Source organism: Chiloscyllium punctatum, chromosome 26, assembly GCF_047496795.1.
Source record: "Chiloscyllium punctatum isolate Juve2018m chromosome 26, sChiPun1.3, whole genome shotgun sequence".
NCBI lineage: Eukaryota > Metazoa > Chordata > Chondrichthyes > Orectolobiformes > Hemiscylliidae > Chiloscyllium > Chiloscyllium punctatum.
This window is the reverse complement of record NC_092764.1, coordinates 53298465-53326022: the sequence shown is the minus strand read 5'-3', so window position 1 is coordinate 53326022 and position 27558 is coordinate 53298465. Positions and strand designations below refer to the sequence as shown.

Below are 27558 nucleotides of genomic sequence, written 5' to 3'. Positions count from 1 at the left end.
GAGTGATCACGTTGGAAGTGTAACGGGTTTTATCACGGGACCGCCAACGCTTTCCATCAAAAGAAAACGCTTCCTCTGAATTCAGGGAGTTGAGGCCCAATTTCATTCTCAACACCAGCAAACTCTCAATATCCACCAAATGGAGGACGCCCGAACTAATGGAGATGTAGGGAATTTCTTCTAACGCCCGAAACTAGGCCTATTTTTGAAAAAGCGTGTTTGTATAATATTGGGCTGATAGTTAAACAGGCGAATGACCGGAATGCTGCTTTCCCATTGGTGAATAAAGTAAGTACTTCCTTTTGCACAGGAGTTCGTACTAACCAGGCGTGTGGGTCGATGTATTATTACTTTTGAGTCCAGTTTCAGTGCATCTTCTAATGAAGGTGAAAACGTTAAAGAGAACTCCAGGCACATATCCCGTCCTTTCAATAGCTTCTCAAAATCGTGACTCGAGGAGGCAACTATACATGTTGTGGGGAACTTGGAATCTGTTAGTTTAATGTTTGATTAGAAGGTGAACGCTTTGGACACTGGAGAGTACGTTCCCATAAACCCACAACCCTGAGTCAGTGCCAACACCCGGCCACTGGTTTAAATATCAGTTTAGGATGTTAGTGCTTTCTAGCATTTGAAATAAACGTAGGAACTCAACCATTAACCTTTTAAAGTTTGTTGACTGTAGAGATTCTAAAATATGAAACACTATAAAAAGCAAAAACACAGGAGACAACTATCTCTTGGATACTTTGAGCAACAGGGGGTCTAGTGAGTATGCTAAGATTTTAAATATCAAAAATGGCCTGCTCTCCGAGGCACACCCTACCTATGAGACAGTTCCAGTGATTAAGGTGATGTGTTCAACTATCTTTTGATTGCACAGCCAGTGAAAGGTGAGGCGCCGGATTGGGCTGTTCCATTACAGGCAATGCCACGTTCCTGTTTTTTTTGTTTCCAACAAGCCAATGGAATCTCCCTGGCGATTGCTGCTTTGCTTGTCACATGGTCTGATCTGTAGGCAGGTAAATGAGGACAGAAAGCAGCCATCGCTTTTCCCCATGTCAGAGTGAAAGAGACCAGCTTTGTCAGTTTCGCCTCGTGAATGAGCAAGTTCACCAACACGTTAGGACCAGGTAGACTTCGAAGAGACACTTTGACTCTTTGAGAGAGAGAGGGAAAAGAGACTTTCTTATCTTCCCTTCCCTTTTTGTTTAAAAAAAATCTTTCTTTAAGACCGGTAGAGGTGATCACTGGAAAGGTGAACACTTTTTTTTTCTCCTTGTGTTTTAAGCTTTGCTTGTTGTAGCTCTCCGTCATGACGGCTTCGCACGATTCTCTGGTGGTTTTGTCTGGGGCAACAGCTGGTGCAAATGGGGCTAAACTTGGTTCGGATGAAAGGGAACTAGTTCTCTTGGTGTGGCAAGTTGTGGATCTACACAACAAGAAGGTATGCAATCGACCTGTTTTCCCAAACCCCCCTCCCTCCTCTTCCCTTCTCTCTCTCTCTCTCTCTCTCTGTGTCTTCTGCCTTTTTCGATTCGTACACAGACCTGTCCGCACATTAACTCTGCTACTTGTGGAAGTGTTGATTGTGAACGGCTCGTTTCACGGACATTTGCTGCCCCTGTCTCTCTCTCTCTCCCTCTCTCTCCTTTCTGCCCGCCCCCCCCCCCCCCCCAAACAGGTGGGAGAAGTCCACAAAGTGCTGGTGAAAGCCGACAGTCTAGAGTTGAGCGAGCAATGTAAAGGGGAGATCGGCGTTAGTTTGGAGGACATCGCCAAAGCGGAGCCGCTCGATCGAGTCCTTGAACAGGTGAGTTTCCCTGGGGAAGGAGGTGGGCTGGTGAGAGAGAGAGAGAGAGAATGGAAAAATAAACTAAGTTTTCAAACTTAGTTTACTAGGCGACCACCTCGCAGAATGGGGAATTGGGAGAGCAAGCACACAATGTGAGGTCTTGAAGAGCACCCCCCCCCCCCCCCCCCCAACCTTCCTCCCTTCCTTCCTTCCTTCCTTAAGGGGGAAGGGAACGCATAAATGGGGGGATCACCGTCGGAAAAACAAAGTTACTCAAATCCAGGAAGCGGTGCTGCTCCCTAGCAGCCACTCACCTGAATCCTACAGGAGTCTGGTCTCCTTTGCAGTCGAGCCTTCATGCAGAAAGACAGCGTTCTTAGAATCCAGCTAAAATTCAGCGGATTGAAAACGTGGACTTAAATATTTGTGACGTTTAGCTTGTGGGGAAGCTGTTCATGTTTTGTATCAGCTTTGATTTCAAGGCCCTGAACTATTTGGATCAAACTTGAGACCTCTCTTTGTGACCATGTTCCAACTCTGTGTCAGGCCCAAAATTTAAGTTGTAAATATTATCTAATCCAACTAACCAGAGATGCTATGACACTACTCCAGAGCAGGCCTCCTGCTTCAGACGCAGGAGCACTACCACTGCACCACAAGAGCCCCAATGAGAGAATACTGCCTAGCCCAATGCTAAACTGTATTCACCTGTGTCTGATCTGACCTGAAACAGCTGGATGGGAAATAAGGATTTTTTAAAAATAAGCATTTTTACACTTTGTACGACAAGAGGCAGAGGTTAAGTTGCTTCCATCTTTGACAGTTTGTTTAGCAAAATTTTAATTGATTTTTGGAAACATTCTTTGCTTTTAACTTTAAGAAATCTTAGATCCGGGTTTGGATGTGGGCAATGAGACTACCTCAAAGTTAATTTCTAAATGTAATCGATCTAACACAGTAAAGTCATTCATCTGTGCTGGTGAGCCATGAGTCAAGGTTTTCTTGTAAAGTTGAGTTATAAAGGAATGGACTGTAAATAGCCCATAACCTTTTGAACGCTCAAGAACTCTTTCTTTTTCCCCCCCCAGTCCCAACCAAGTTTCTGATTTAAAATCAATATGTTTAATTGGTTCAATGAATACCGCCTATTCTGTAACATGAGTACCAGGATTTGGTCTTTATTACCATATGTACAGATAGCACATTCTGTGGATATCAACATGTTCATTTAGTGGTCATGAATTATGCTACTTCCAGTAAATAGATCTGTTGTTAATCCCTCTTCATTTAATTACTACTAGTTTTCTCCTCTTTGCCCCTCCCAGCCTCCTCCATCGCCACCACATAAAAATAGTGCTACCTGTATTGTAATGCAACAAACAAACTGATATTTAACAGAATGGAAGTGATGGGTTTAAGTTTATCAAATGAGTCAAAATGTAATCTCGTGTTTTTGAGTAGTGCTGTCATGTTGTCGTTTTTGGTTTGCCAATCTATTTTAAGTTGGAGATTAGGAAAGTCTATTCCTTTGGTCACGTCACTGTCTAGGAGCCCTTGACTGAATGTCCAAAAGAAAGTATTAATTAGTCAAAGAAAAAACTGATATAGCCTTAGTGTCTACTAAAGCAACCAGGCACCTTGACAACTCTAGCAGTCTGGAGGGTTTAGTTCCAGAAAGAGATCTCTTCCCTTCCACAATCTCCAAGATCCATATGCAGAAGTCCAGTAAGCTATCAAGGAATGGACAAGAGGTTTTAGAAATGGTTTCAAATTTAGGTCCATTTTTATTAATCCAAGCTGGTCTTCAATTCAAAGACTGTCAAAACTCATTTTTGAAATGTGGGTGAAGGATTGTTCGACCACCTCATTTGCCTGTTGGAAATGCCCATCATGTATGGGAGCAGTTGTAATGAAATAAACAGTTTTGATGTTCTGAGTTGAGATCTGTTGTGAAAGTCTTGTACCCCAACAGTGAGCTTAGTTTTTATTCTCTTATATTTGATAAGTCAGTGAAATTATCTCCTTGTCCATAGTAATTTCTTACATTTTTTTAAATGAAAGAAATAAGGGAAAATTGAAGCATTTTGACCATGCTATTTCTGTTTCCCTGTGATTCTAGCTAATTCCTTCGAAACTAGAGTTGGAGTCTTTTCTCTGTTCCCCTCTTCACCACCATGGTTCTGGTGAGATCAATAAGAGATTGATGTTTAGCTCTTTCTGTACAAGATTGACCAAGTGAACTTAAAATCATATTTTATTAAGTTCTAGTTTTCAGCCTCCAACCGAAAATAGATAAGGTCTTGCTTTATTCATAAACCAAAAAAAAAATTGCATTTATATCGCACTCTTTGACTTTGGGTGATCCCAAGGTCATAATGCTGTACAGTCAATAAAGAACTTTTGCAGCATAGTCACTTGTAAATTATGGAATAGAAATCAATTTGCACATAGCAAACTCTGACAAACAGGATTGCCATCATAACTGGTCAATCTACTTCAATGATGTGGAGTGAGTGATAAACAGGAGCCACGACACTTTGGAGTAACTCCTCTGCTCTTTTAATGCTACATGATCTTTTACAACTGACCTGGAAGGCAGAGTGTTGGTTTAGTATCTCATCCAAAGGATTGGCAACTCTGACTGCAGCACATTCAGTTCTGCAATGGAGTTTTGCCCTAGATCTTTATGTTCAAATCTGGACTAAGTCTTGAACCCAAAATCTCCTGATTTGGAGGCTAATTCCATCAGCTGGGCTTATAAATAACACTTGAGATAGACCGAAGGTTACTGTTGCTCGAGGTATATATTGAAGTGGACAATTTATGGAGAATGAGTTTTAGCCAGGTGGTTTGTTGAGACACAGTAAAGTACAAGTGCATTTGAATGTTAAATTATGCTGTGAGTATTTTCAATTAATAATGCTGTTTTCTGACATTCTGCTTGTTTGTAACGAGTTTTTTTATTCATGCAGAAGTGTTTTGAACTAGGAGTAATTTGAGCATTGGGGATGTTGGATTGTAATGTGAATTGTTGATGGGAGATTAGTTGTCTTTAAGTGGTCAAACGTGTTAGTCTGCCTTGTGGTCCAAGCAATAACACAGTTGCCAAACTAGTATTTCCACTTCTAAAACTTTGTATTTCCTTTTAACCCTTTCCCACCAAGATTGCCTGTACAAAGCTCCCATTCCAAACTTAAAAAGCCAGGAGCTGTAGACTTGGTTGAGAACATATTGTTTTTTTTTTCCCTCTTTTTTTTGTGAAAAGAAATGAGTTTCATTGTTTTGTAAAGAATTTGATTTGGTGAAGTCAGAGTGACATTTAGGGTGTTGTGTTCCTGATGCAGGTGACTGTCATTCTGACACTGCTGTCAATGCAAACCACTTGATGCTTGCAGACTTGGTGGAGCCACTCATAATTGTTAGGGGAGAGCATTTCAGGTTCAGTGCTCTTGTGGTCAGAAATGATGATATGTTATTGCAGATGTTAAAGCAAATTCAAAATTGATAACTTGATAAATCTTGTGGGACACATTTTAAAGGAATTGTATCCTTTTAATGATGAAATCTCAAGTCTTGAAATCAAAGAACCGCAGTCTTGTGTACACTACTGTGTAAAGCTGAGTGAGGAGGTGTCTTAGACTGAGAAATTAATGATTTTAACAATTTGACATTCTGTCATTACTTGCCAACACCCCAGCCACAGACACTGGACCTGCCAAATAAGCAAACTTTGGGAGTGGTGAGAGTTTAAATACTTGGTGCTTGCACATAGCTTTATTGCATACAAAACCCTTGTTCTGTATTACTATTTGGATGCCCTTTGTGTAATATTTTTTACATGGTTTGATTTACCAATTTAAGAAATCTAATGTTCATTCTGCAGTGGTCGTTCATGTATGGCTATCAAAGGTATGGAAGCTTTGTGTCTAATTTTAAATTGGAACATGCCTACAGGTATGGGAGTTGTCTCTTGATCATCCTTTCCACCTATTGCAAACTGAACGATCCAATTCTAACTCCCAGAACTCTGCCTGATACTAATTTGTGACAAATCCTTCATCTCTTTGACCTTCAGTTTCTGGCTTCAGCTTCAGTCCTGATGAAGGGTCCCAAACGGAAACATTGCCTTTCCTGCTTCTCCGATGCTGCCTGACCTCTGGTGCCTTTCCAGTTCCACATTTTATCGACTGACTTTCAGCGTCTGCAGTCCTTACTATCTCCAAGTTTTAAAATCCTACTTTTGTTATCAAATTCCTCAACGGCCTTGCTGCTGTTTACCTCAAACCACACCTCTGCTTCTCAGCTCCACGACTCCTGTGCTACTAATTCTGAAACCCAGTGTTAGTTACTCCACTAACAGTCATGTCTGTGTCCCAAACTCTGGTGTTCCCAGCTTGTCTTTATTGCCTGTCTATTGTGTGCCTGTAAAAGGCAAAATGCTCCAAATAATGGAAATTTGAAACCTACAGAATGCTGGAGAAACTCAGCAGGTCTGGCAGCATTTATGAAGAGAGAAACACAGTTAATATTTCGAGTCTGGAACGATTCTTCAAGTCATGTTGGCCTCGATACATGAACTCTTTCTCTCTCCACAGACGCTACCAGACCCGCTGAGTTTTATCGGCTTTGAAAACTTTTTCACACTGATTGTGTTTTAGATAACTTGTCCTGATATCTCCGTAGGGGGCGTCACTTTAAAATTTTTATCACTTTTTGTGACAGTGATCATGTGACTCTTGTTTTGACATGATCCTGTGGCACCTTTTGTCCCATATTTCTGGGACAGTCTGTGTGAGTCTCCATTGTGAGTCGGCTAGTGGACTTGATGAGTTGTATTAAGGGCATTGCAGTGTCTCAGATTTAAAGTGCTAAATTGAATTTAGCTACAAGTAATGCCTCTCAGCTACTTAAAACTTTGTTCCACTTTATTTTAAAATTGAATTTCTGTGTATATTCTCGATGTCTCTCAACTGCCTACAGTCTGAAGAAACTCCTTGTAAGTACCTTTGAAATTCTCCAGTTGAACATTTGAGACCTGGGAAGCAATAATCGTTTATGAATGTTGGCCAATGCAACTACATATGGTTTAAATGTTGTCAGGCTATCAGGACTCCTCCCACATTCTCTACAAAGGTGTGAACAAATAATTGCAAATGCATGGAATAAACATATGAATCACTTCTTTCTTTTTCAGTTCAGCCAGGTTTTGTCGAGTGAATTGAAAGCACTTGGGAGGAGTTCTTATTGTCTTTGTACTGATGGCCAATTACTCATTCGCCAGGTTCTACACCCAGAAGCATCCAAAAAGGTAAAGAAATTTGACAGCTGTAACATTGCAAATGTTTTATTGGTCAAACTATTCAACCTTTAGGCAATAAATTGGTGTGAACATACTCTCTACTGAATCAAACATGAAATTTTCAGTTTGGATCTATCTTAAATTGCACTCATCCAGAAACTAAAGTAATGAACTTAGCTTGATATAAAATATAGGTCATTCTGCTATAATGCATGTTCGTTACTGCGAGTTTGCTGTAACGCAAATGATGAATTGGGAACGCTGTTTCTAAAGCACAAACTTTTAAAACGTGTTGGCTGTAACGCGATTATGTCGCCACCATTTTGAGCGGTTTCTAAAATGTGATTTTTCTATAACGCGATGGTTGCGTTCTTGTCCGACCCCACGTTATTGAAGAGCTACCTGTACTCAATACTGTGGCTGCACTGCGTCTTGGGTCAGCAGCTTTAGGTGGCTTGAGCCAACATGGTTTGGGTGGATTGAGGGTCACTTCAAGTTTGAGTAGACTGAAGCGTGAGTGGTGAGACTGGCCAATCCTGTGCACTCAGCCAAATTGTCTAGATAAGTTGATTTTAATAAAGCAAAAAGAGGAAATAAGTGCTTGGCATAATCTTTGAACAACTGCAGTTTTGGGCTGGGTTTGAGTGTGCTGGTAGTTATTGAACCCACAGATCCAGCTTCCTTTCCTTGAATTGTCTAATATCACAATTGTTTCTAATCTGCCATGACCTCCTGGTTTACAAGATGCCTTAAATACTAATGAGAGACCATGTCACATAGAAGCCAATTGGCTTACTGCTCCAGGAATTTGATTTGGTATGCTGAGTTTTGATTGGTCACAGCATTGGATTGTGTCTGCCTCACATGTTAAAACTAAGTATGTCTGACCAGTGCATTCTAAAAGAACAGCATAATATTATGGAGAAGATGGGATGTTCTGATTGCAGTGTTCTGTTCTATTGGTACCACTTCAGATAATGATACCATCAGTCTCTCATACAGCAACACATGGGCAGTATTCCGATTTTGGTCTATAAGTGACAAGTGGCATTTATGCAGCTGTAGTGTCAGACAATGGACATCTTCAAAACGAGAATCTAACCATCTCTTCATAACATTCAATTGCAATTGCTGAATCTCTGACCATAATGTCTGGGAGTAACCATTCTAACCACTGGCTTGGAATTCTGAGGCAGGTAATTCTCCCCTTTTGACTCTCAGATCTGTCCACCGTTGTGATGGAATTATGCTGCAATTACCTGAATGAGTACAGCTCCGACAAAACTAAGATACCATCTAGGACACAGCAGCCTGCTTGATTGACACCCCATTCACCACTTTAAACATTCACTCCTTTTGCCATTTGTGCATGGTGGACTTTAACAAGTTCTTGCAGTACTACCATTCTACCAATCTTAACAAACGTGATATTCTGCACCGAGAACAACAACAATAGATAAATCACCTGCATGTTCTCCTCCTCCAGTTCAGTAGAGCATGATTCTGTTTTTGTCGCTTGGTCAAAAACCTGTTTCTCCCTAACGGCACAGTTGGCTTTACTATACAAGGGCAGCAGCAGTAGTCTCATTCTCGAGGGCATTGTGTACACCAAATCCTTTCTTATTCAGAAAGGCTGGTGTTGGGGTTGCCATGACGTAATTGCCATTGTTAGTCTCTGCCTATCTGTCTCCTGGCCTGAGGTTATTCAGGTAGCTACGATCAATTGTTATCGGATCCTGTTGCATCTCCATACTAACCCTGGCCCTACAATCAGCACCCTCTTCCTATCCTGCATAAATCAGTGTAAATTGGTGTTCCCTTTCAGAGTTTGGTTTCTTTTGACTTTGCCTCTTTTTTTTTTAAAGCAATGTTTTGCACTCATTACGTTTTAATTATAATTCTAAATATACAACTGGACTATTCCTCCATTCTGGGAACTACACTCTAGGAAGAATTTTGGAATAGTGAGGGAAGAGACTTACTTTAAAAAAAAAGTACCAGGGATGATGCTTCAGTTATGGCGTGAAATTGAGGGGATTGGGTCTGTTCTCCTTGGAACTGAGAAGCTTGAGCAGAAATTTGATCATAGTGTTCAATGAGCGGAAACTATTGCCATGACAGAGAGACTAGTAATGGATTATGGATGCAGCGCAAAAGTGCGATTGCCAATGTGATTTTTAAGATAATTGTAATCTCAAATGCTTTGATTAAAATGGTTGCGGAAGCAGCTTTGGTGACTTTCAAAAGGGACTTGGATAAATATTTGAATGGAAAGCAATATTTGTAGAACGATGGGAAAAAAATGGGTCTTGCAACGAATGTAATGGTCTCCTAAGAGGATGTGTGTCAAAGAGGGTGGTGCTGGAAAAGCACAGCAGGTCAGGCAGCATCCGAGGAGCAGGAAAGTCAACAGTTCAGGCATTAGCTCTTCAGGAATGCTGGGGGGGGACCCAAGGCGGCTGAGAGATAATGGTGAAATGGGTGGGGCTGGGGGAAGGTAGCTGGGAAGGCAATAGGTCGATGCAGGTGAGGTAATGGTGATAGGTCAGAGAGGAGGGTGGAGCAGATAGGTGGGAAGGAAGATGGACAGTTCAAGAAGGTGGTCCCGAGTTGGAGTATTGGATCTGGGATAAGATGGGGGAGGGGAGGTGAGGAAATTGCTGAAATCGACATTGATACTGTTGGAGGGTCCCAAGATGGAAGATGAGGCATTCTTCCTCCAGGCATCAGGTGGTTAGGGTTTGGTGATGGAGGCGGCCCAGGACTTGCGCGTACTTGGCGGAGTGGGAGGGGGGAGTTAGAGCTTGGCCCAAGGGTGGTGGGGTTGTTGGGTGTGTGTGTACAAGAGATGTTCTCTGCAATGTTCCACAAGTTGGTGTCCTGTCTCCCCAGTGTAGAGGAGACCACATTGAGAGCAATGATCACAGTCGATGAGGTGTTTGGATGTGCAAGAAAATCTGCCGGATGTGGAAGTGTCCTTTGGGGCCTTGGATGGAGGTGGGGACACAGGTTTTACACCTCTTGTCGTGGCAAGGGAAGGTGCCAGGAGTGGACGGTGTTTTGGTGGGGTGCATGAACCTAACAAGGGAGTCACTGAGGGAAGTGATCCCTGCAGAATGCTGAAAGGCATGGAGAGGGAAATATGCCTCTGGTGGTGGGGTCTGACTGTAGGTGACGGAAATGGCATCGTATCCAGAGGTTGGTGGGGTGGAAGGTGAGGACCGAGGGTTCTGTCGTTGTTGCAGTTGGAAGAGTGGGGTTCAAGGGCGGAGGTGCAGGAAGTGGAGGAGATGTAATGGAGGGCATTATTGACCACGTGGGGTGGGGGGGGGAAACTGTGGTCCTTGAAAGAGGCCATCTGGGATGTTCTGGAGTGGAATTGCTTCACTTGGGAGCAGAGGTGGAGGATTTGGGAGTAAGGGATAGAATTTTTACAAGAGGGTAGGGGTGGGAGGGGGTGCAGTCCAGGGAGCTGCAGGAATCTTCGGGTTTGAAGTAGATGTTTGTGTTAAGTCGGTCGCTGGAATTAGATGTGGAGAGGTCAAGAAAGGGGAGGGAGGTGTCTGAGATGGTCCAAGCGAACTTGAAGTCAGGATGAAGGTGTTCATGAAGTTGATGAACTGTTCAACCTCCTTGTGGGAACACGAGGTGGCATTAATACAGTCATCAATGTAGTGGAGGGAAAGGTGGGGAATGGTGCCGATGTAACTACGGAAGAGGATCTGTTCCATGTACCTGATGAAGAGGCAGGCATAGCTGGGGCCCATGTAGGTGCCCCTGGCTACCCCTTTTGGTCTGAACTAAGAGGATGGTCTATGAATGGTATACTAAAGATCTCCTTTATCATTCCATGGTTTTTTTGACTAGACTTGTTATCTCATTGAAGGCTTTTCTGGATGTCCAAACAATAATTCCACTATGTACATGATTGTTCTTTATAGCAGTGTGGGACATTTCACACATGGGATCTCTGCTTTCTAACTCTATTCCTTCAGCTCTGCCTTGGATAATACCCAATCCCTATATTTTTAGTACAATTTTGATACAGGTGACACCTGTAATTACCTGGGTTATCTTTATCTCACACTAAAGATTTTTAATGTGACCTGGTCAATTCGAAGCTGGCAGCAGTTGTCTGCTGCCAATAGATAAAATAATTCAAATACATCTAGAAAGAGAGAAACAGCATATTTTACGGTGCCATCCAGGATCTTCAGGCATGCCGAATCACTGGATTATTAACCCAGAAACTCCGAATATTTTCTGGGGGCATGCTGAAAATCTGGGAGGAAGAAAAACAGGAAATGCTGGAGAAACTCTGGTCTGGCAACATCTGTTGAGCGAAATGGTTAACATTTTGAGTCCAGGCTGATTCTTAGGAGTGCCTTGATCAGATTATTGATTAAATGAATAAGTACTTATCGCTTCAGTAGTCCTCAAAGAATTTATAATTCTTTGTCCTCATAAATGTCTATTAAAAATTGCTTAAAGAAGGACAAAAATGGTATTCATCAACTACAAGTTGAAGTAAATGACTTCGATAATCAATTGGTTCTTTTTTAAGCAATCATTTTTTTTTGGTTTTTGTTGGAATTTTGCCTATACTTGTTACTTGCTGAATTGTTGAGTCAACTGTGATAGTTGAATATTTCTGGTACTTAATTGTAAAATCTAGGATTGCTTCCCTATGCTTTCACTTGTGATTTGCTGCAGTCTTGCTACGCTCAAGCTGAGTTAGTAATTGAGGTTACTTTAGTGCTGATGTTGCAACAATATCTGTGGATCTGGTTTCAACCTTTATCTTTTGTGTTACGAGAAGATTACTTTGAAATATAAACTGCATTATTTTTGAAACTTTAGTCATGAATATTTGTGAACTTTAACCTTAATCGATTTTTCCTTATCTTTTTTGTAGAATTTGGTGCTTCCTGACTGTTTCTACTCATTTTATGACCTGCAGAAGGAATTTCACAAATGTTGTCCAAATGCAGCCTCCATAAACTCCATCAGTTCAATGGCAGAATGTATCCTTCCTTCCTGCTAACCATCTGTCAAGTGCCTGGACTTTTATTTGCCTCTGTGTTTGCAGTTCTGATTAGAGATCACTGATCTAAAGATGGATGCACATTTACTGGGCTCCTTAATAACAATCGCTCCAATATAAGGGTGCGCTGAAGGCCTAGTTGTATCATCACTGGACTGTTGATCCAGAAACGAGAGTGTGGCACAGTCATCACTTTCTCCTTATTAATCCAGAGGTCCAAGTCAAGTTTCGAAATCTCTGGTTTCGAATACTGCCACAGCAGATGGTGGAATTTTGAATTCAGTGAGGAACAATCTGGAATTAAGAGTCTAGTGCTAACCATGAATTCATTGGTCAATTGTCAGAAAAGCTCACCTGGTTCACTAATGTCACGAAGGAAAGGAAACTACCATCCTTACCTGGTCTGGCCTACATATGACCCAGACCAATAGTGAAATGGTTGATGCTGGGCAGTTAGGGATAGGCAATAAATGCTGGCCTAGCCAGGGATACCCTCACCCTGTGAATACACAAGATAAAAGCACTTTTATTGTAGTAATCTATTGCAAGTCACTTGTCAGCAGCGTTCTTGAATAAGGTTTGACACTGAGGCATATGTAAAGTTGGGGGAAGATGATAAAAGTGTGATCAGAAGTGTCCTTTACAGAGTTTTAAAGGAGGAGAGGGAAGCAGAGGTTTAGCAATCCAGATCCTGGGCTTTGGCAACTGAAGCCACAATTAACCTAATTTTTTTTTGGTTGGTTTTGCATATATGATACAGCTAAACTATATGGGTGTAATTGAAAAAGCTAAATCAGCATCCACAACTTGTGTGCATAAGGATATTGGAAGCTTTAGTGCAGCAGTTCAGGAATCTTGATCGATTTTTAGTCAACATTTCTCATTTTCCTCTGTAGCCTCTGCCTAAAAAGGGATATTTGATTAATGTCTTACGGTAGCATGTATGCCCTGATGCAGCCCCTTCATCCTCTTTTGCACTTAAATTAATGCATGGTTGTTTTCACTTTTTAAAAAAAATCAAACAAGATTCAAGGTTATAGGAAGTTGGGAGGATTCTGACAGTGAAACTTCCTTAATCTTGTGTACAGACTTGGAATTAAACACAGAAAATACAGCCAACGAATATGGTGTATTTGAAGTTATTACCATGGGTGCAGTTATTTTAAGCTTAATAAGCGAACCTTACAGTAAGAGCTTTTTAAATTCAGTGTTCAAAGTCTTTCAACAGTAATCAGTTGGCATATAGTTAATTTCATTTTCTCTTTTAGATTATGTGTTCAAAAACTTTGAAACTGTCAAGTACAAGTTTGAAACGGGTCCCTGGTAAGTGGTGCTTAAAAGGCATTGTATTGTAGTTCAAGAATGATAAATGAAAAACAATACCTATATATTGAGTAATAAAGTTTCTTAATTTACTTTTAGTAGTACTGCCTGCAAAGTGGGTAAAAAGGAAGAAACTACAATTCTGCGAAGCACTTAAACTTTTTGAACTGTTACATAAAGTCACTTTTCACAAGTAATAGTGATGGATAAAATCTTGTGAAATGTTCTCTTACAGTAGCAAAGCTGAAGGAGTGAATGGTGAAACTGTCATTAGGGCCAGAGGTCTACCATGGCAATCATCTGACCAAGATATTGCAAGATTTTTTAAAGGACTAAACATAGCCAAGTAAGTGTACTTTTGAACAAGGGCCTAGTCTGTGAATGCTTTGTGGATTTAAGTTAAAATGAGTGCATGGCTCAATTTGTTAGATGTAATTGTCATCAAATACTTTAATGGGCTTCCTACCAATTATACATGTTCCTTTAGAACTTTATTTTTTGTTCAAAACTGTTTACCTCCTTGAATAGAAGTAGAACTGTGAAGTGGGTCATAACATGATGATCTTATGGCCCCAACTGTTATGGGGGAAATATCCAGTTGATGTTCGTGCTGGACAAGTTGAATTCTTGGCCAGTGCCTGGCCAGATAGATCACTTATTTTAGCAAAGTAATCCTCGCTTCGAACAAAAGTGGGCATCTATGCAATCTTTGTTTAATGATAAAACAAAGCAAAAGTTTATTCATGACAGGAATTAAAAGTAAACAAGGAGGAAAATTCCACTGTATTCTCTGATAACACAGATTCAAACAATTCTGGTGAGCGTCTTCAGGGGCAGCAGTTGTAGGTTGTGATGCCTGTCATTTTTTCCTGGCAATGGATGGATTGAATCTGCCATTTTCTCAGTTTTTATATATTCCTTTTTTAGTTACAGAAGAAAGGGTTGCTGTCAGATATCCCAAGACTTCAAGATTTTTCAGGATAGGAGTGGACAAATTTGAAAGGAAAGCACCTGGGTTTAAATAGACCAAGTCATGTGCATTAAAAAAATTGCTTAAGAGGCAGAAAACAAGAGTGCAGATCTTATGTGGTTTGCAGAGTGTGGGTTCAAGATAAACCGGTCAAGGAAAAGGTGAGATCAAGAATGGTCTTTGGTATTGGCTTTGATAGACTGCTATATTGCATCTTTAAAAAAAACCTTCCTTCCTGGGATATGGACTTGGTTGGCTGGGCGAGCACTTCTTGCCTGTCCCTGAGAAGCTGGTGATCAGCTGTTGATGAGCTGCTGCCATGAACAGCAGGATTGAGGTGCTGGCGATTCCAGAGATGGCTGTGTGGGGCTGAGAAACAGACATTGCTCGAGGTGCAGAGGCTTTTGTCAGTTATTGCTTCTGAGATTTGGTCAAGGGAAAGCAATCCTTCAGGTGGAGATGATAAAAACAATACTGTCAGACCAGATATATAAGATAGATATGTGTTCTTGGCTCGGAAATGGTTGTGTTTGGTTGAAAACAGAACATAGACCTAAACGCTAGAAACATATATGTCCTACTCTAACTCTTTTTTTTTTGGAGAAAAAGTGGTGTGGGAGTGACCTCCCTGGGACTCTACTGCCAGTTTATACAAGTGGTGAATCAAAAGTATTTTTATCACCAGGTCTCTTAGCCTGGCATCTTGTTTATGTAATGATTCTCTCCTCTCAACAACCATTATTCTCTAATATTCTGTCAAAACCTGTTCACGTGCCAATTTTAACACTCTCAACAAACCTTTAACTGTAAGGGGAAGCAGTAGAGCTGATGTTACCTTCACCAGTTTGCACAAACGTGTCTCCGATCATCAAGAGGTGTCCTGCAAGATTTGCATATTGTAAAGATGAATCAAGAGTAAAGCATGGAATTTTGTTTTTATATTGATTTTTTTTGAAGAGGCAAAATGTTAAGTATTGCGTGGATTGGAAGCTCAGCTTTGTGGTTGGCACTAATGGACGCATAATAGAAATTTCCTGGTTTTATTGTAGAGGTGGAGTGGCACTGTGCCTCAATTCCCAAGGAAGAAGAAATGGTGAAGCACTTGTCAGGTTCATCAATCCTGAACATCGGGACCTTGCGCTCGAGAGGCACAAACACCACATGGGGAGTAGATACATTGAGGTGGGTACAAATGAGAAGCAACGTTTCAAAATTTCACTTAAAATGGCAAACCTTCAAAAAAAAAAGTTAATGATATGGAAATTAATTTCCATTCAGGTGTACAAGGCTACTGGAGAAGAATTCTTAAAAATTGCCGGAGGTAAGTTTTTAAAAAATAGAAAAATCTCCAATGGGCAATTTTTACAATATGTTGTTAAACAGAATCAAGCTGAGGGGACCGTGGTGTTTAATCACATAGCTCATTTCTCCCATCCTTGAATCTGTTTTGAAGATTGTACAGGCTGGTGCATGCTGTTAATGATTAAGAGCCTGTTACAACTCTGCTTCATGAGTTCCATGACCCTAGAAATCTGTAGGTGTGCCACATCGCTCTAACCGTGGCTGAACGAGGCATCCTCTCTAATTTAAGATCAAAGATCCTTGGATCAGGAACATCTCCATTGAATGGGAATCTGTCCCTGCCAGCAGTGGTGATAACACTTATCTGTTTTGTGAGGGTGGGAAAAGGCGAAGAGCTAATGTAAGCAGCAAACGAGGGAAGCTGCTCTGGATAAAAATGAGGTATTTATAACTCCATTGTAGGCACTTGCCTTTAGTGGAACCTGAACATAGAGACTGGTTCTGTTAATGAGAACGTCATTCAACATTTGTATGCCTCACTTCTGCAGTTCTGGTGACTGGAAATGTAGAGGTCACTTGCAGAGAGAACTGGATGGAATTCTGCCAAGCTATTAGTCCTGCCTCCTGAAGATGCTGCCAGTTTGGGTAAGCATCCGAAACATTGACCCTGTCTTCCTGAGGAAACCCTGTGGCACGCCGCATTTTTGCACTGTTTGGGTAACCGAGTCTTAAAACTTGCTTGCCAGCCCAGAATTGAACTCAAAGGGCTTTTTCAGGGGGAATCCCTCTCTCCATTCCAGTATAATCATGGGATGTGTATTGCTACCGTAATGATATTCAGTATCTTCTGTCCTAAAATGCTTAAATCTGTGCATGTTGACTTAGTTCCAGATCATCCGTAATATTACAAAATTTATCGTCTACTTTGGGTGAGGGTTCTCGAATTGGAAATAAAGATGGCAGCCACCTGTTTGGTTTTAATGCTCCTTTTCCAGCTGAAGTAGGTGACTGCCAATTAATGTGCTGCTCAACCTCATTTGTAAAATGATGGGGACATGGGTGGGAAGAGAGAATAAATGATTAATTTAACCCCTAATGTAGCAAAATGGTCAAATAAAATCAACTCTTAATATTGTAAGAGCACCCAAACTCTACATTTCTGTAAGTTCGGCTGTACTTGGTAGATATCTCTGGCTAAGAAGTTTTTTTGCTCTTTCTGATCTTTTGCCATGATAGACGGCTCCTGAGAGACCAATTTTATGAAGCAGCAGTCCAGTCAATACTATTGTAAAAGTAGCTACTTTCTTGGTCTCTCCTCATTCATTATGGTTAAACCTGATCTCATTGGACAGCTGGTTTCAATAAATCTCTGTCAGTAAACTTAGAGATGAAGGAATTTAAAAAAAAACTTATTTTGAGATTGAAATGACCATTGTAATCTACTCCAAGGTTTGTTCTTTTGGATTTGTTATTCATTATTGACCTAAATAATTCATGTGTATTTAACTGATCTCTGGTCCTTGCTGTATTCATAGATATTTTCTATTTTTGGAGAATGTGAGGGTGGTAGTCTAGTCAGTGCACCATTGTGAAAGGTTACTTTTAAATGCAGGTACTTCGAATGAAGTCGCGCAGTTCTTGTCAAAGGAGAACCAAGTTATAATACGAATGCGTGGACTACCTTTCACAGCCACGGTCGATGATGTCCTGGGCTTCTTTGGAAATGAGTGTCCTGTTACAGGTGGCAAGGAAGGACTCCTCTTTGTTAAATACCCCGATGGAAGACCGACTGGGGATGCGTTTGTGTTGTTTGCTTGTGAAGAATTTGCACAAAATGCACTTAAAAAACATAAGGAGATATTGGGGAAGCGTTACATCGAACTATTCAGGAGTACTGCAGCAGAAGTACAGCAGGTTGGTATTATCACCATTGTGTAGTGCATTTCACTGAACATTATTTGGCTTTTTGTGCGGGATGAAGAATAATTGTCATTTTATGGTCTCGTTTCCAATTCATCCTGCTTTTCTTGCTCCACATTATTCAGTTCTGGTACTGACTAACCTTGGTTTGAAGCCTGAGAATCTTAGGCCCGTGATAGGCTACTTAATCAATCATGCTTATGCCAGTCTTTTCAAAGAGCCACCTAGTTAGTCCCACAGTTTGAACTTTTTTGGCGTTGATCTGTTGTTGAATATTACTTGAAGGCTTAGTGTTTAAACCATGCAAATTAGGGTCAACACTTCCAGAAAAGAAAATGTAAAGTTCACCTTTGGTGTAGAGTGTTGAGACTTTTAAATTAGGAGTACCAACAAGCCATTTTTAAATAGAAAGTAAAATTAAGTCTTGATCCTGTAAAGACAGCCAATTGTTCTTTTCTGTAATTATGGCTGCTGTCAGTGGATGTGCAGTGTCACTTCTGGCTTTGTCATGTCCCGAGGTGGAATTTGACCTTCTGGCCCAGAGATAGGGACACTAGCGCTGTGCCACAAGACCCTCTAGAGTCAGTTATAGCTTACTGGCAGTGATTAACCAATTCTGGCTCTTTGGTTTCTTCACAAGAAGAAAAAAATTCAAATAATAGACTCGTTTTTAAAGCAAAACTCAACATCTTGAGAGAGAGTCTGTCAAACCTGCCAGATTGTTCTATTTATGTTTCATTTTTAAATTTCATTCTTGATCTCTGGATTGGATTAACTTTTTTTTTCCCCTCTTTTCCAAATTATAGAGTCATACAGCACAGAAACAGACCCTTTTGGTTCAACAAGTCCATACCGAACATTAACCCAAACTAAATAGATAGAATTGGTGGTAGTTGTCTTTTCCCTAAGATGGGGAATTTCAAGATTAGGGGACACATTTTTAAGGAGAGAGATTTTAAAAAAGATAGACATGAGAGGTAAATTTTTTACATGGCTCGAGTGTGGGATGAAATTCCTGAGGAATTGGTGGATGCAGGTTTATATACAATTACAATGTTTAAAAGACATTTGGATGGATACACAATTAGGAATGGTTTGGCAGGAGCAGGCATGTGAGACTAGTTTAATACAAAGACAATGCCTCCTTGAACTCAGGGATATGAATGTTTTGAGAAAGAAATGTGATGCCTGGTATTATTGTAACATAGACTTTTATAGTATTTACACTGTACTAGTCTCTCCAATATCATAAGAGCTAAGTATTTCCTTGTACTCATTTAACCAGCCCTCTGGGGCTGCATTTACAATGCAGTTGTAACATTAGGATGAGGTACTTGGAGGTTAATGCTTAGTTTAGAATGAGGGTTCGGTAGTCCTCAGCGAAGTGGGATGTTACAGTCTAAAGGAGGCTCTTTCTGTGATTTTAAGTTGTCTGTTATTCCTTGCACTGCAATCTTTTACCTTGTTTCATAGCAGAAGTCTAAATGTGACTTTAATGTCCCTGTAAGTGACACTGTGTTGGAGCAGATTACAGCGATACTATGATTCTGTGAAATTTGCTTCCATTAATACTTCTCCAACTGCTTTTTTTTTCTTATGCTTTAGGTATTAAATAGGTATATGTCGACCCCACTAATTTCGACACTCCCAGCTCCTATCATCCCAGTGATACCTCAGCCATTCATTGCCACTGGACATACAAGAGACTGTGTTCGTCTACGGGGCCTTCCCTACACAGCAACCATTGAAGATATTCTGGACTTCATGGGAGAATTTACAATTGATATAAAACCTCATGGAGTTCACATGGTACTAAATCAACAGGTAACTTGCAGGCTGCAAGCTCTTTGTCCTTTTTGGGAATGCAAACCTCTGGTTAGCATTGGATAAAATAACGTTTGTTAAGCTACCCATTTGATTTAGATACCATTTAGGTTCTCGGGGATTCTAACCTGATTAGAATGCATATCAATACAAAACTGTAAACCCGACAGCCTCTTATTTCAGGTGTGCAAACTGTTATGATAAGTTTGAATCTATTTTAGTTTGCTTAGTTAACAAGCTGACCTCCATATAATGTAGATTGCTAGCATTTGTTTGGTTTGTGGACAGCACCTGTTGCTTGGGCAGGAGTTTGGGAGGGAGCAAGTTGGGGCAGTGATATTAAAGTCTTCAACACATCCCTGTTGTGATTCCTAGTCTGCTAAGCTTTGGAGATTTGCAAGTTGGGAGTGTTTGAACTTTGCATGTGAGGTGTGTGTGCGTGGAGGAAATTTTAAAGCCTCTCTAGTGCTGGGTCTCCTTTTTAAAGCTCTACGGTTTTCTATAATTCGGACCAGAATTACCCTTGTGTAGTCTCTGCTCACATATGGGAGTTTTTTTTTTAAAAAAAGCGTTGGATTTCAAACCTCTCTTTCTAGTGGCTTCAAATTAATCTTTATGTATTTATGTGCACTTGGGGATTGCTATTGCAGAAGTTCGTTACTATTGCAGAAGTGAGTCAATCATGATGTAGAGTAAGAATGCATTTGAAAGGAATTGCTGGCTGTTTTCTATCTTGTCTCTCCCCATGCCTGAGCTCCATTGATGTTCACTGTTCTGTGTTGAAAAACATGTTGTGTCAAAACCCAGTCAGGCCACCTCCTTAAAACCAAGAATGGAGATATAAATATATAATTCAGTAACGTGGAGCTCGTAACTATGTGACTTGTCGTTTAAGCCCACTATTCTAGTTTTGGAACAAACATCTTGCATAAAATTACTTTTTTTTCAATCTGCTCTGATTTAATAATGAAAACCTTAATAAGTCTCTGGATTAATGAATTAGGCACTGAGCAAATAAATGTTGTGGAGACTAACCTGAGCCCAGACTTGTTTAGGCAGGGGAGAAATTGAGGCAGATCTTTTTTTTTTCTGTATTCCTGTTTTAGCTGTAGGCACCATGCTGTTGGCAAGAAGCATCGAGGATTTGAGATACAGCCTGTTACTCACTTCCTGCTTTGTCTAGGGCAGTTCAATCTCAGATGTTCCCATAATCCTGTTATAATGTATGGAAGTAATTCTGTAGCGTGAGCTGAGATTCCAAAAAGTGTCCTCCAAAAAGTGTTGAGGTACACAGTTCCGATTTTAGTAAAACAGGTGATACTAGCTGCTGCTTAAGCTTTCAAAATAATTGTTCAAATTGCAATTTTAGAAGTAATTGGAACAAACCTGGAATTCTTCATAAAAAAACAAAAGCTTGTGCGTAAGGATTTTGTTTGGTCAAATTGAGAGAATTAATATTGGTTAATACTAAAGACTTTTAAGTGTCTTTTTTAAAAAATTAATTTTGTGTTTCTAGTATAACAAGTTTTGATTTAATAGTTTAGATATGAATTGGTTTAACTGGTGTTTGATAAATCTGACTATGCATGAAGCTCTATGCAGTCAGTAAGTGGAGATAAGAAAACACCATGAACACTTGAACAAATGCCACTGTCTTGTGACTTTCATTTTCTTCCCTGAAATGCAGCTCCTGAGTAAAAGGAGATGAAAGTCTTCAAATATAAATTCCCAGTGAAATTGGAATAAGTTTAGTTTTAGTTGTTAACTGTGACTTGTAGATGTGCACCCTGTTCTTTGCATCATCTTCAAGTTGATCAGCATCCTACATGTGATTTCAAGCTAAGCCACTTTATTTGATTTATTGTCATGTGTACCTAAGTACAGTGCAAAACTTTGAGCAGTGTAGGCACATCATAGTAAACAAGGGCATACAAATCATAGGGTTTTTTTTAAAACAAAAGCTTGGACAGTGTGATGTATACAGGTTACACCACGCAGGACATGCATGAGGCAAGAACAACATTAACAAGATCATTATTTGAAGTTGGGGAGTGTATCCGTCAGTCTAATAACGGCAGCTGTTCTTAAATCTGCTAGTGTCTGTGTGTGTGTCTGCATCTTCAGCCTGACAGAAGAGGTTGTAGGAGAACATTGCCATGGTGGGGGGATTCTTTGATGCAGCAAGGAGTATAACTGGAGTCCATGGATGGGAGGCTGGCTTCTGCAATGGTCTGGTCCATGCACACCACCTTATGTAGTTTCCAACCAATTCAGGGTTGGCACTGCATGTTTAGCGCTGTTTGAAAAGGTTCTAAATGTAAGAGTTTGTCCTTAATAAGTTCATTTTGCTTTCTTTAAAATGTTTTGAACTTCCAATAACTTTTTTTTTTCTTTTCTCCCCATGCTGTCTTCCTTTTCTCCGTGAATCTCTCCCCAACCACCACCCTCTTTCTCCCCGCCCCCCCCCAACCAGGGCCGGCCCTCGGGTGATGCCTTTATTCAGATGAAGTCTGCAGACCGTGCTTTCTTGGTTGCACAGAAATGTCACAAAAAGACTATGAAGGACAGATATGTGGAAGTGTTTCAGTGTTCTGGAGACGAAATGAGCTATGTTTTAATGGGTGGCACTTTAAATCGTAGTGGCTTGTCTCCGCCACCATGTAAGTTACCATGTAAGTTTTGACTTCTGATGCTCTCTTGCTGCTAACGGCTGAAATGATGGTAGGTGGAAGCTGGGGCTTTGACATCTCTTCATCCTTACCTGGTTTGCTGTGATCAGTAATTCATTAATCAAGGCTTGAGATTGAATGAGGGTTTTGATTTTTTTTTTGTTGTTGGTTTTCTTCCACTGCCCATTCTTCCCCTTCACCAAATGGCAAAATTGGACAGTTGCACTGGGCATTTTGTTTTTGCTTTTTGGCATACTTTCTGGAGCTCTGCAGTAGGTCTGCCTGGTAATAGGATTTTCCAACTTTGGAAACGGAGTTGCCAGTGTGTTGAAGATTACATTGGGGTGTCTCTGCTTAACATCCAAGGTGTCATACATGTTCAGTTTGCATTTGACTTATAAACCTGTACAGTTTTCAAAACCCAGGGATAAGCAATGTGCCAAATCAACTTGAAGGAAATGCATGAAGGCAGAACTGGAGTGAAGGTAGTCAGTCATTGGCAATAGTGCAATGGCTGCCTGTAGTGTTCAGGCACCTTGAACACTTCGAATGCTAATTATGCACTCTGGGTGTTTGGGATGCTTGCACATCAAGTGATTGAACACATTGCTTATACTTAGTTGTTCCTTTCTCTGCCATCTTGTAGGCCTATCTCCGCCCACATACCCAACATTCTCACCTGGTACTGCTGTAATACCGGCTGAAGCAGCGCTTTATCAACCCCAAGCCCTTCTGGCTCCAACACGGACAGCACCACCGCCACCTGCAGTCGCCTATTATCCTGCTCAGGCAACCGCCACTCAGCTTTACATGAACTACACAACCTACTATCCAAGGTAAATGTTTCAGTGCCATTTCCTAGTGCTTATTTGTTGCTCAAAAATGTTTGATGTCTCTGTTATTGTTTAATGTGCAAATATGCTTGACAATAAAGCCAAGGCCATGGAGCTGTTCTGTCATGATTTATGTCTGAGTGTGTTTGGACTGATTTGTCACCTTCCTTCCAGCCCTCCCGTGTCTCCAACTACAGTAGGATACTTTGCAGCTCCCCAGGCAGCAATGGCTGCTGCTGCTGCAGCCACATCTGCAACACATGCTGTGATACCGCAACCTGGGGCACTTGTTCGCATGCAGGGTCTGCCTTACAACATTGCAACGAAAGACATCCTTAGCTTCTTCCAGGGATATCAGGTAAAGCTCAACACTTTATATTGCTTGGTGATCTTTTCCTATCCAGCGCAAGAAAATTTGATGTGAGGATATTCAGCATATCTGCCTCCTTTTATCAGGATTGCAGTAAAACTCTCTGTTGTGTCTGTGTGTATATTGTGGTTTGCTGAGGCCCAAGGATTTCTAACTGAGCAATTTTTTTCCTCATGCGTTCCATTTCTCTTGCTCTCCTGGATATGTTGAATGACGTGCTGATCTTAACGTGAATACATTTTGGACCATCTCTAGCTTGGTATGGCCGTGTGACAATGGGAGTACTGTTTACATTGCACTGTCTGTGGGGATTGACTTTGACAGGTGTCGATGGTGATGTAATTTAGTGGGAGTTTGGTCTCTGCCATCTCCTGGGAGCAATGAGATGGTGGTGGTCCTTGGGTTCTTTTGTCCACCCCAACCCCCTTCCTCCTCTTCTCTGCTCCCCATTTTAGAGTCCTGTTTGGTTTCATGGGGCTTTTGTACTGCATGTGTGAGCACTTTACTGAGCAGTCGCAGTAATACCAGACCTGCAATAGTATAAATATCATTGTAATATGGCAGTGAAATGTACTGTCCCAACAGTAAATATACAAGTGTTCTCCCTTTCAAAGAAAACCAAATTGAAAGTGGATTTGTCTTTTAAATCCATTCTGCTCCTTTCTTGACTGTGTGTAATTTACTATACTGTTTTTACTACCTTTTTCTTTATCTTTCTGACCACTTTAATTATGATGATCTGCTCATTTCTGCTTGTCTTATTACTTGAGGCATATATATTTTGGTAAAACTCACCAAGCAGAGTTACAGCTAATCTTGGACAGTCTACCTATTGTATACTTTCTTCAAATCTAAATGTTTACTAAAGAGAGCAAGGGCAATGTGGAAGCCATTTTGTTAGTGGATTTGATCAATTAATCCCAAGTAAGGTTTTTAGTAACCATGGTTTGGCTTGACCCAGTTTTTGCTTATTGTATGGCCAGGTGGGTTTTCTTTTCAAAATGCACCATTTCCAAGACTAGCTGTAGGATTTTCCTATGAGTATGCAAGGGAATTTTATTTTAAAAACAATGTTCCATCTTCCTCTTGGGAGTGTGTGGTATTTTCTTAGTTCCTGCTCCCCAGTCTCTGATGTCTGAAACAGAATGCAAACATCTTGTTTTTCCTTTTTGGTGAGTTCAATCTCCTCTCCTGAAAAGTGCAGCATGTACCTCTCCATACTAGAGGGTTCTTGATTATAAAACCAGTCAATCTATATGCCTTGGGTTGTGTCGGTCTGTATGCCTTTTCTGGATTTGGTTGAACGGAGCTGTTTTTATTCTTTTAACGTTGCGAAATATTTTCCATTTTATATATTAAAGTCCCTAGTTCAGACGGTTGGTAGGACACAATGGTTTGGATTAGATCCTTACATATCTGCAAGAGACCAACCAGGCTGTTTGTAGGAAAGGCAAACTAACTAATCTAGTCAATCTACATTTGCAATTCAGATTAAGATCCTGAAATGGTGCAGAAGTTTTTTTTTCTGTATGTCTCTGGACTGTGCACAAAATGAGATTGCAGTGCAATAAACATGCAGCAGCAATGAGTCATTTTAAGGCAGTCAAGTATTTGAATTCCCTTACACATTTTTAACTCAAAAATTGTCTTTGGTCGCCTTTATCTGGGTGGTTTCTAGCTAACATTTTTATACTCCTGCCTATCCTTTTCTGCATTGCCTTTCTTCCTTCTCTCTCCGTCCTCTCCCACAAAAAAAACACTACTTTTTACAATTGCATTCTATGCAAGCAGGTCTGGTAATATGCAAATATTTGCACAGCCTAGCCAATCTAATCTAGAGTATTTTGCTGGGCAGGATTAGTCACCAGATAATGGTTTATTATAAAATGGTGGATGGGTCTAAGCCAAAATTAATGATTCAACAACAGGTTGTGACTGCATTGAGAGTTTGTGAAGGTACACATCTGCTTTTATTGTAATTTTTGTCTTTTTTTTTGCTTCAGATGCCTGAAGCAATTTTCTCCCAAAATATGAATCTTTTTGGAAACTGGCAGGAGAGTTTTTACTTTTACATCTCTGAAAGTAGATTGTATAATCTAGGAAACTAGAAATGGCTAACTGGTGCTTTCTAATCCCATCTGTTTATAGCCCCACACATTTTTTTTTCTGCTTGAGATGAAGAGCATAATTTTTTTTTCTCTCTCTAGTTCACTATCTACATTTTACTGTTCAAAGTCCTCGCATCTTATCAATTAAGATTTTAAAATATATTAGGAATTGATGCAGGATCTCTGATCAAGTACCCATGTTTGAACATTCATGGATAATGGAATTTTCTGTTTAGTGCCATTTTTTAATGAGTAAGTTTAAAGAATGTTTTATTCATTGTCTTTGTTTATATTCCTTGATCCCACTTATAATCAAATTATCCAGCTTCAGCAATACTTAATATTGGTAGGTTTGCATAATTATACAGGGCAACACAGTACATGTACTGCATCTGTGACCTTTTTTAATATGGCTGATGTACTAGGTAAAGATCAGCTTTATTGTAACCTGTTTTTCCATGATTGTCATTGGCCATGGGTTTGTAATACACAAGGTGCATGAGGATATGCATAAACGGAGTGTTGGATGTGATTGTGTTTTTGTCTTTATAGTTTTTATTTTTAAATTCTTGATGCCTTTTAGTCTTGCAGTCAAAGGGCTGTTAATTGATTTCATGGTTTGTAAAAGTTAAAAGTTCTCTCTTGCCAAGTTACCAATGCCCAGGTTAAGAATTTGTGGTGAAGCATAAACTCACCTAGCAATGTTCCTTTTGACTGATGTATGTATTCAAACTTGTACTGTAGTATACACCTGATGACTACAGCGGCCTTATTCAGATGAACGAACAAGCAAGGAGTATGTTTCAGGCACCCAAAGAGTGGGTCTGTTTGTAGATGACCGTCTTTACAAATTTCAACAAGGTAAGAGAGAAACCTCCCAGCTGGCTTAATGGCCAGACTTCACTCTCGAGTGACCTCAAGTGGTGTTTCAGAACTGGGATTTTTACTTCTCTCTCTACACCTCCTCCTCTTTGGGACTACTATCATCTCTCTTGACCCCCTTCCAATGATGAACTACAAATGCACGGGTGAGGCGGTTGCACCCTTTGTTTTTTGAGCAGTGGTGGTTGCAGTGCCTTTCACAAGGGGTAAAAAGGTTAAAACATTTCTTTGCATGGCTACAGTAACGCTGGTTCTTCACTCACTGCAGTAATGCAATCACTTCATAACATATTTAATGTTCTTTCCACACAAGTTTAATCTTTCTTGCAGAAATTTCTTTCCTTCAAGCAGCTAGATAATTGTCATGACTGGATTGCAAGTATCCAGAATATGCATAAAATGATCCAATCCTCTGATCACGGCGGTTCCTTTTGTAGCTTTTGAAGTCCAAGCACACGAAGCTGTGAAGGACAGCCAGACCAGGTTGAATGAAGGAAGATGTAATTTATAATGAAGGGGGAAAAAATGCTATTTTGCTGAACTTAAGAAATGTAACTATGTGGAATCAATAAAAGATTATTTGTCAGCAGGAAGGAGTAACTTTCTCAATCCACCTTTTACAGAGAAGTCGCTCTGTAATTTTAGCTCTACAGAGTCATGTAGAACAAATCATACCCTTTTGTTTTCACCAGTTTCAGCCCTCCCATTGCTCCCAATTGCTAAAGATCTGGGGATTTTGACCTTTTTTTGATTTTTAACAGCTCAAATTCAATGTCCTGCATTAATCTTGATTTTTCTTAAAGATGCTTGAAAACCCATCAAGAGATGCCTTATGTTTAAGAACACTGAATTTTGTCTTTGGTTCACAGCCATGCTGTGACAGTACAATTTACATTTGAGTGAAGTATTTTGCAGTTTCCTGGCTGAATGGAACAAATCAATGTGCTGACTTGGAGGTCATTGACTAAAATATGTTCCTCCGTCAAAATACAGAAGGTACTCAAAAGACATTAACTTTACATCAAACGATTTCTAACCATTGTGTTTTCATTTGTCCTCAGCTTCCTGCAGACGCAATCTTAGTTCTGTATAACTTTGCTGGCCAGCCCAGTGGAGAAGCTTTGGTGACTTTCCCAACCATTGAGATGGCTACACGAGCAGTGTCAGAAAAGAATGGGCAACCTATTGGTCATGAGTGTGTAAACCTCCAATTGGTGTA

The 27558-nt window shown here is 40.4% G+C and overlaps 1 protein-coding gene across 5 annotated transcripts; it reads left to right on the top strand.

Annotated features, from left to right (window-relative positions):
- Window positions 1-27558, top strand: esrp2 (epithelial splicing regulatory protein 2). Of its 5 annotated transcripts, none has more exons than XM_072547417.1 (17): window positions 1-288; window positions 1292-1447; window positions 1685-1813; window positions 6990-7103; window positions 12010-12118; window positions 13227-13325; window positions 13407-13461; window positions 13697-13807; window positions 15481-15613; window positions 15710-15752; window positions 17346-17647; window positions 19259-19477; window positions 21951-22149; window positions 22793-22982; window positions 23154-23337; window positions 26202-26318; window positions 27401-27558. In XM_072547417.1, the coding sequence occupies exons 2-16, from the start codon at window positions 1316-1318 to the stop codon at window positions 26289-26291; spliced, it is 2109 nt and encodes a 702-aa protein (XP_072403518.1). In that variant the 5' UTR covers window positions 1-288; window positions 1292-1315; the 3' UTR covers window positions 26292-26318; window positions 27401-27558. The 5 variants fall into 5 exon arrangements, with proteins under 5 accessions (XP_072403518.1, XP_072403520.1, XP_072403519.1 ...); XM_072547416.1 differs by lacking the exon at window positions 1-288 and adding an exon at window positions 999-1133; XM_072547418.1 differs by lacking the exon at window positions 1-288 and having other exon boundaries at window positions 996-1447; window positions 21951-22137.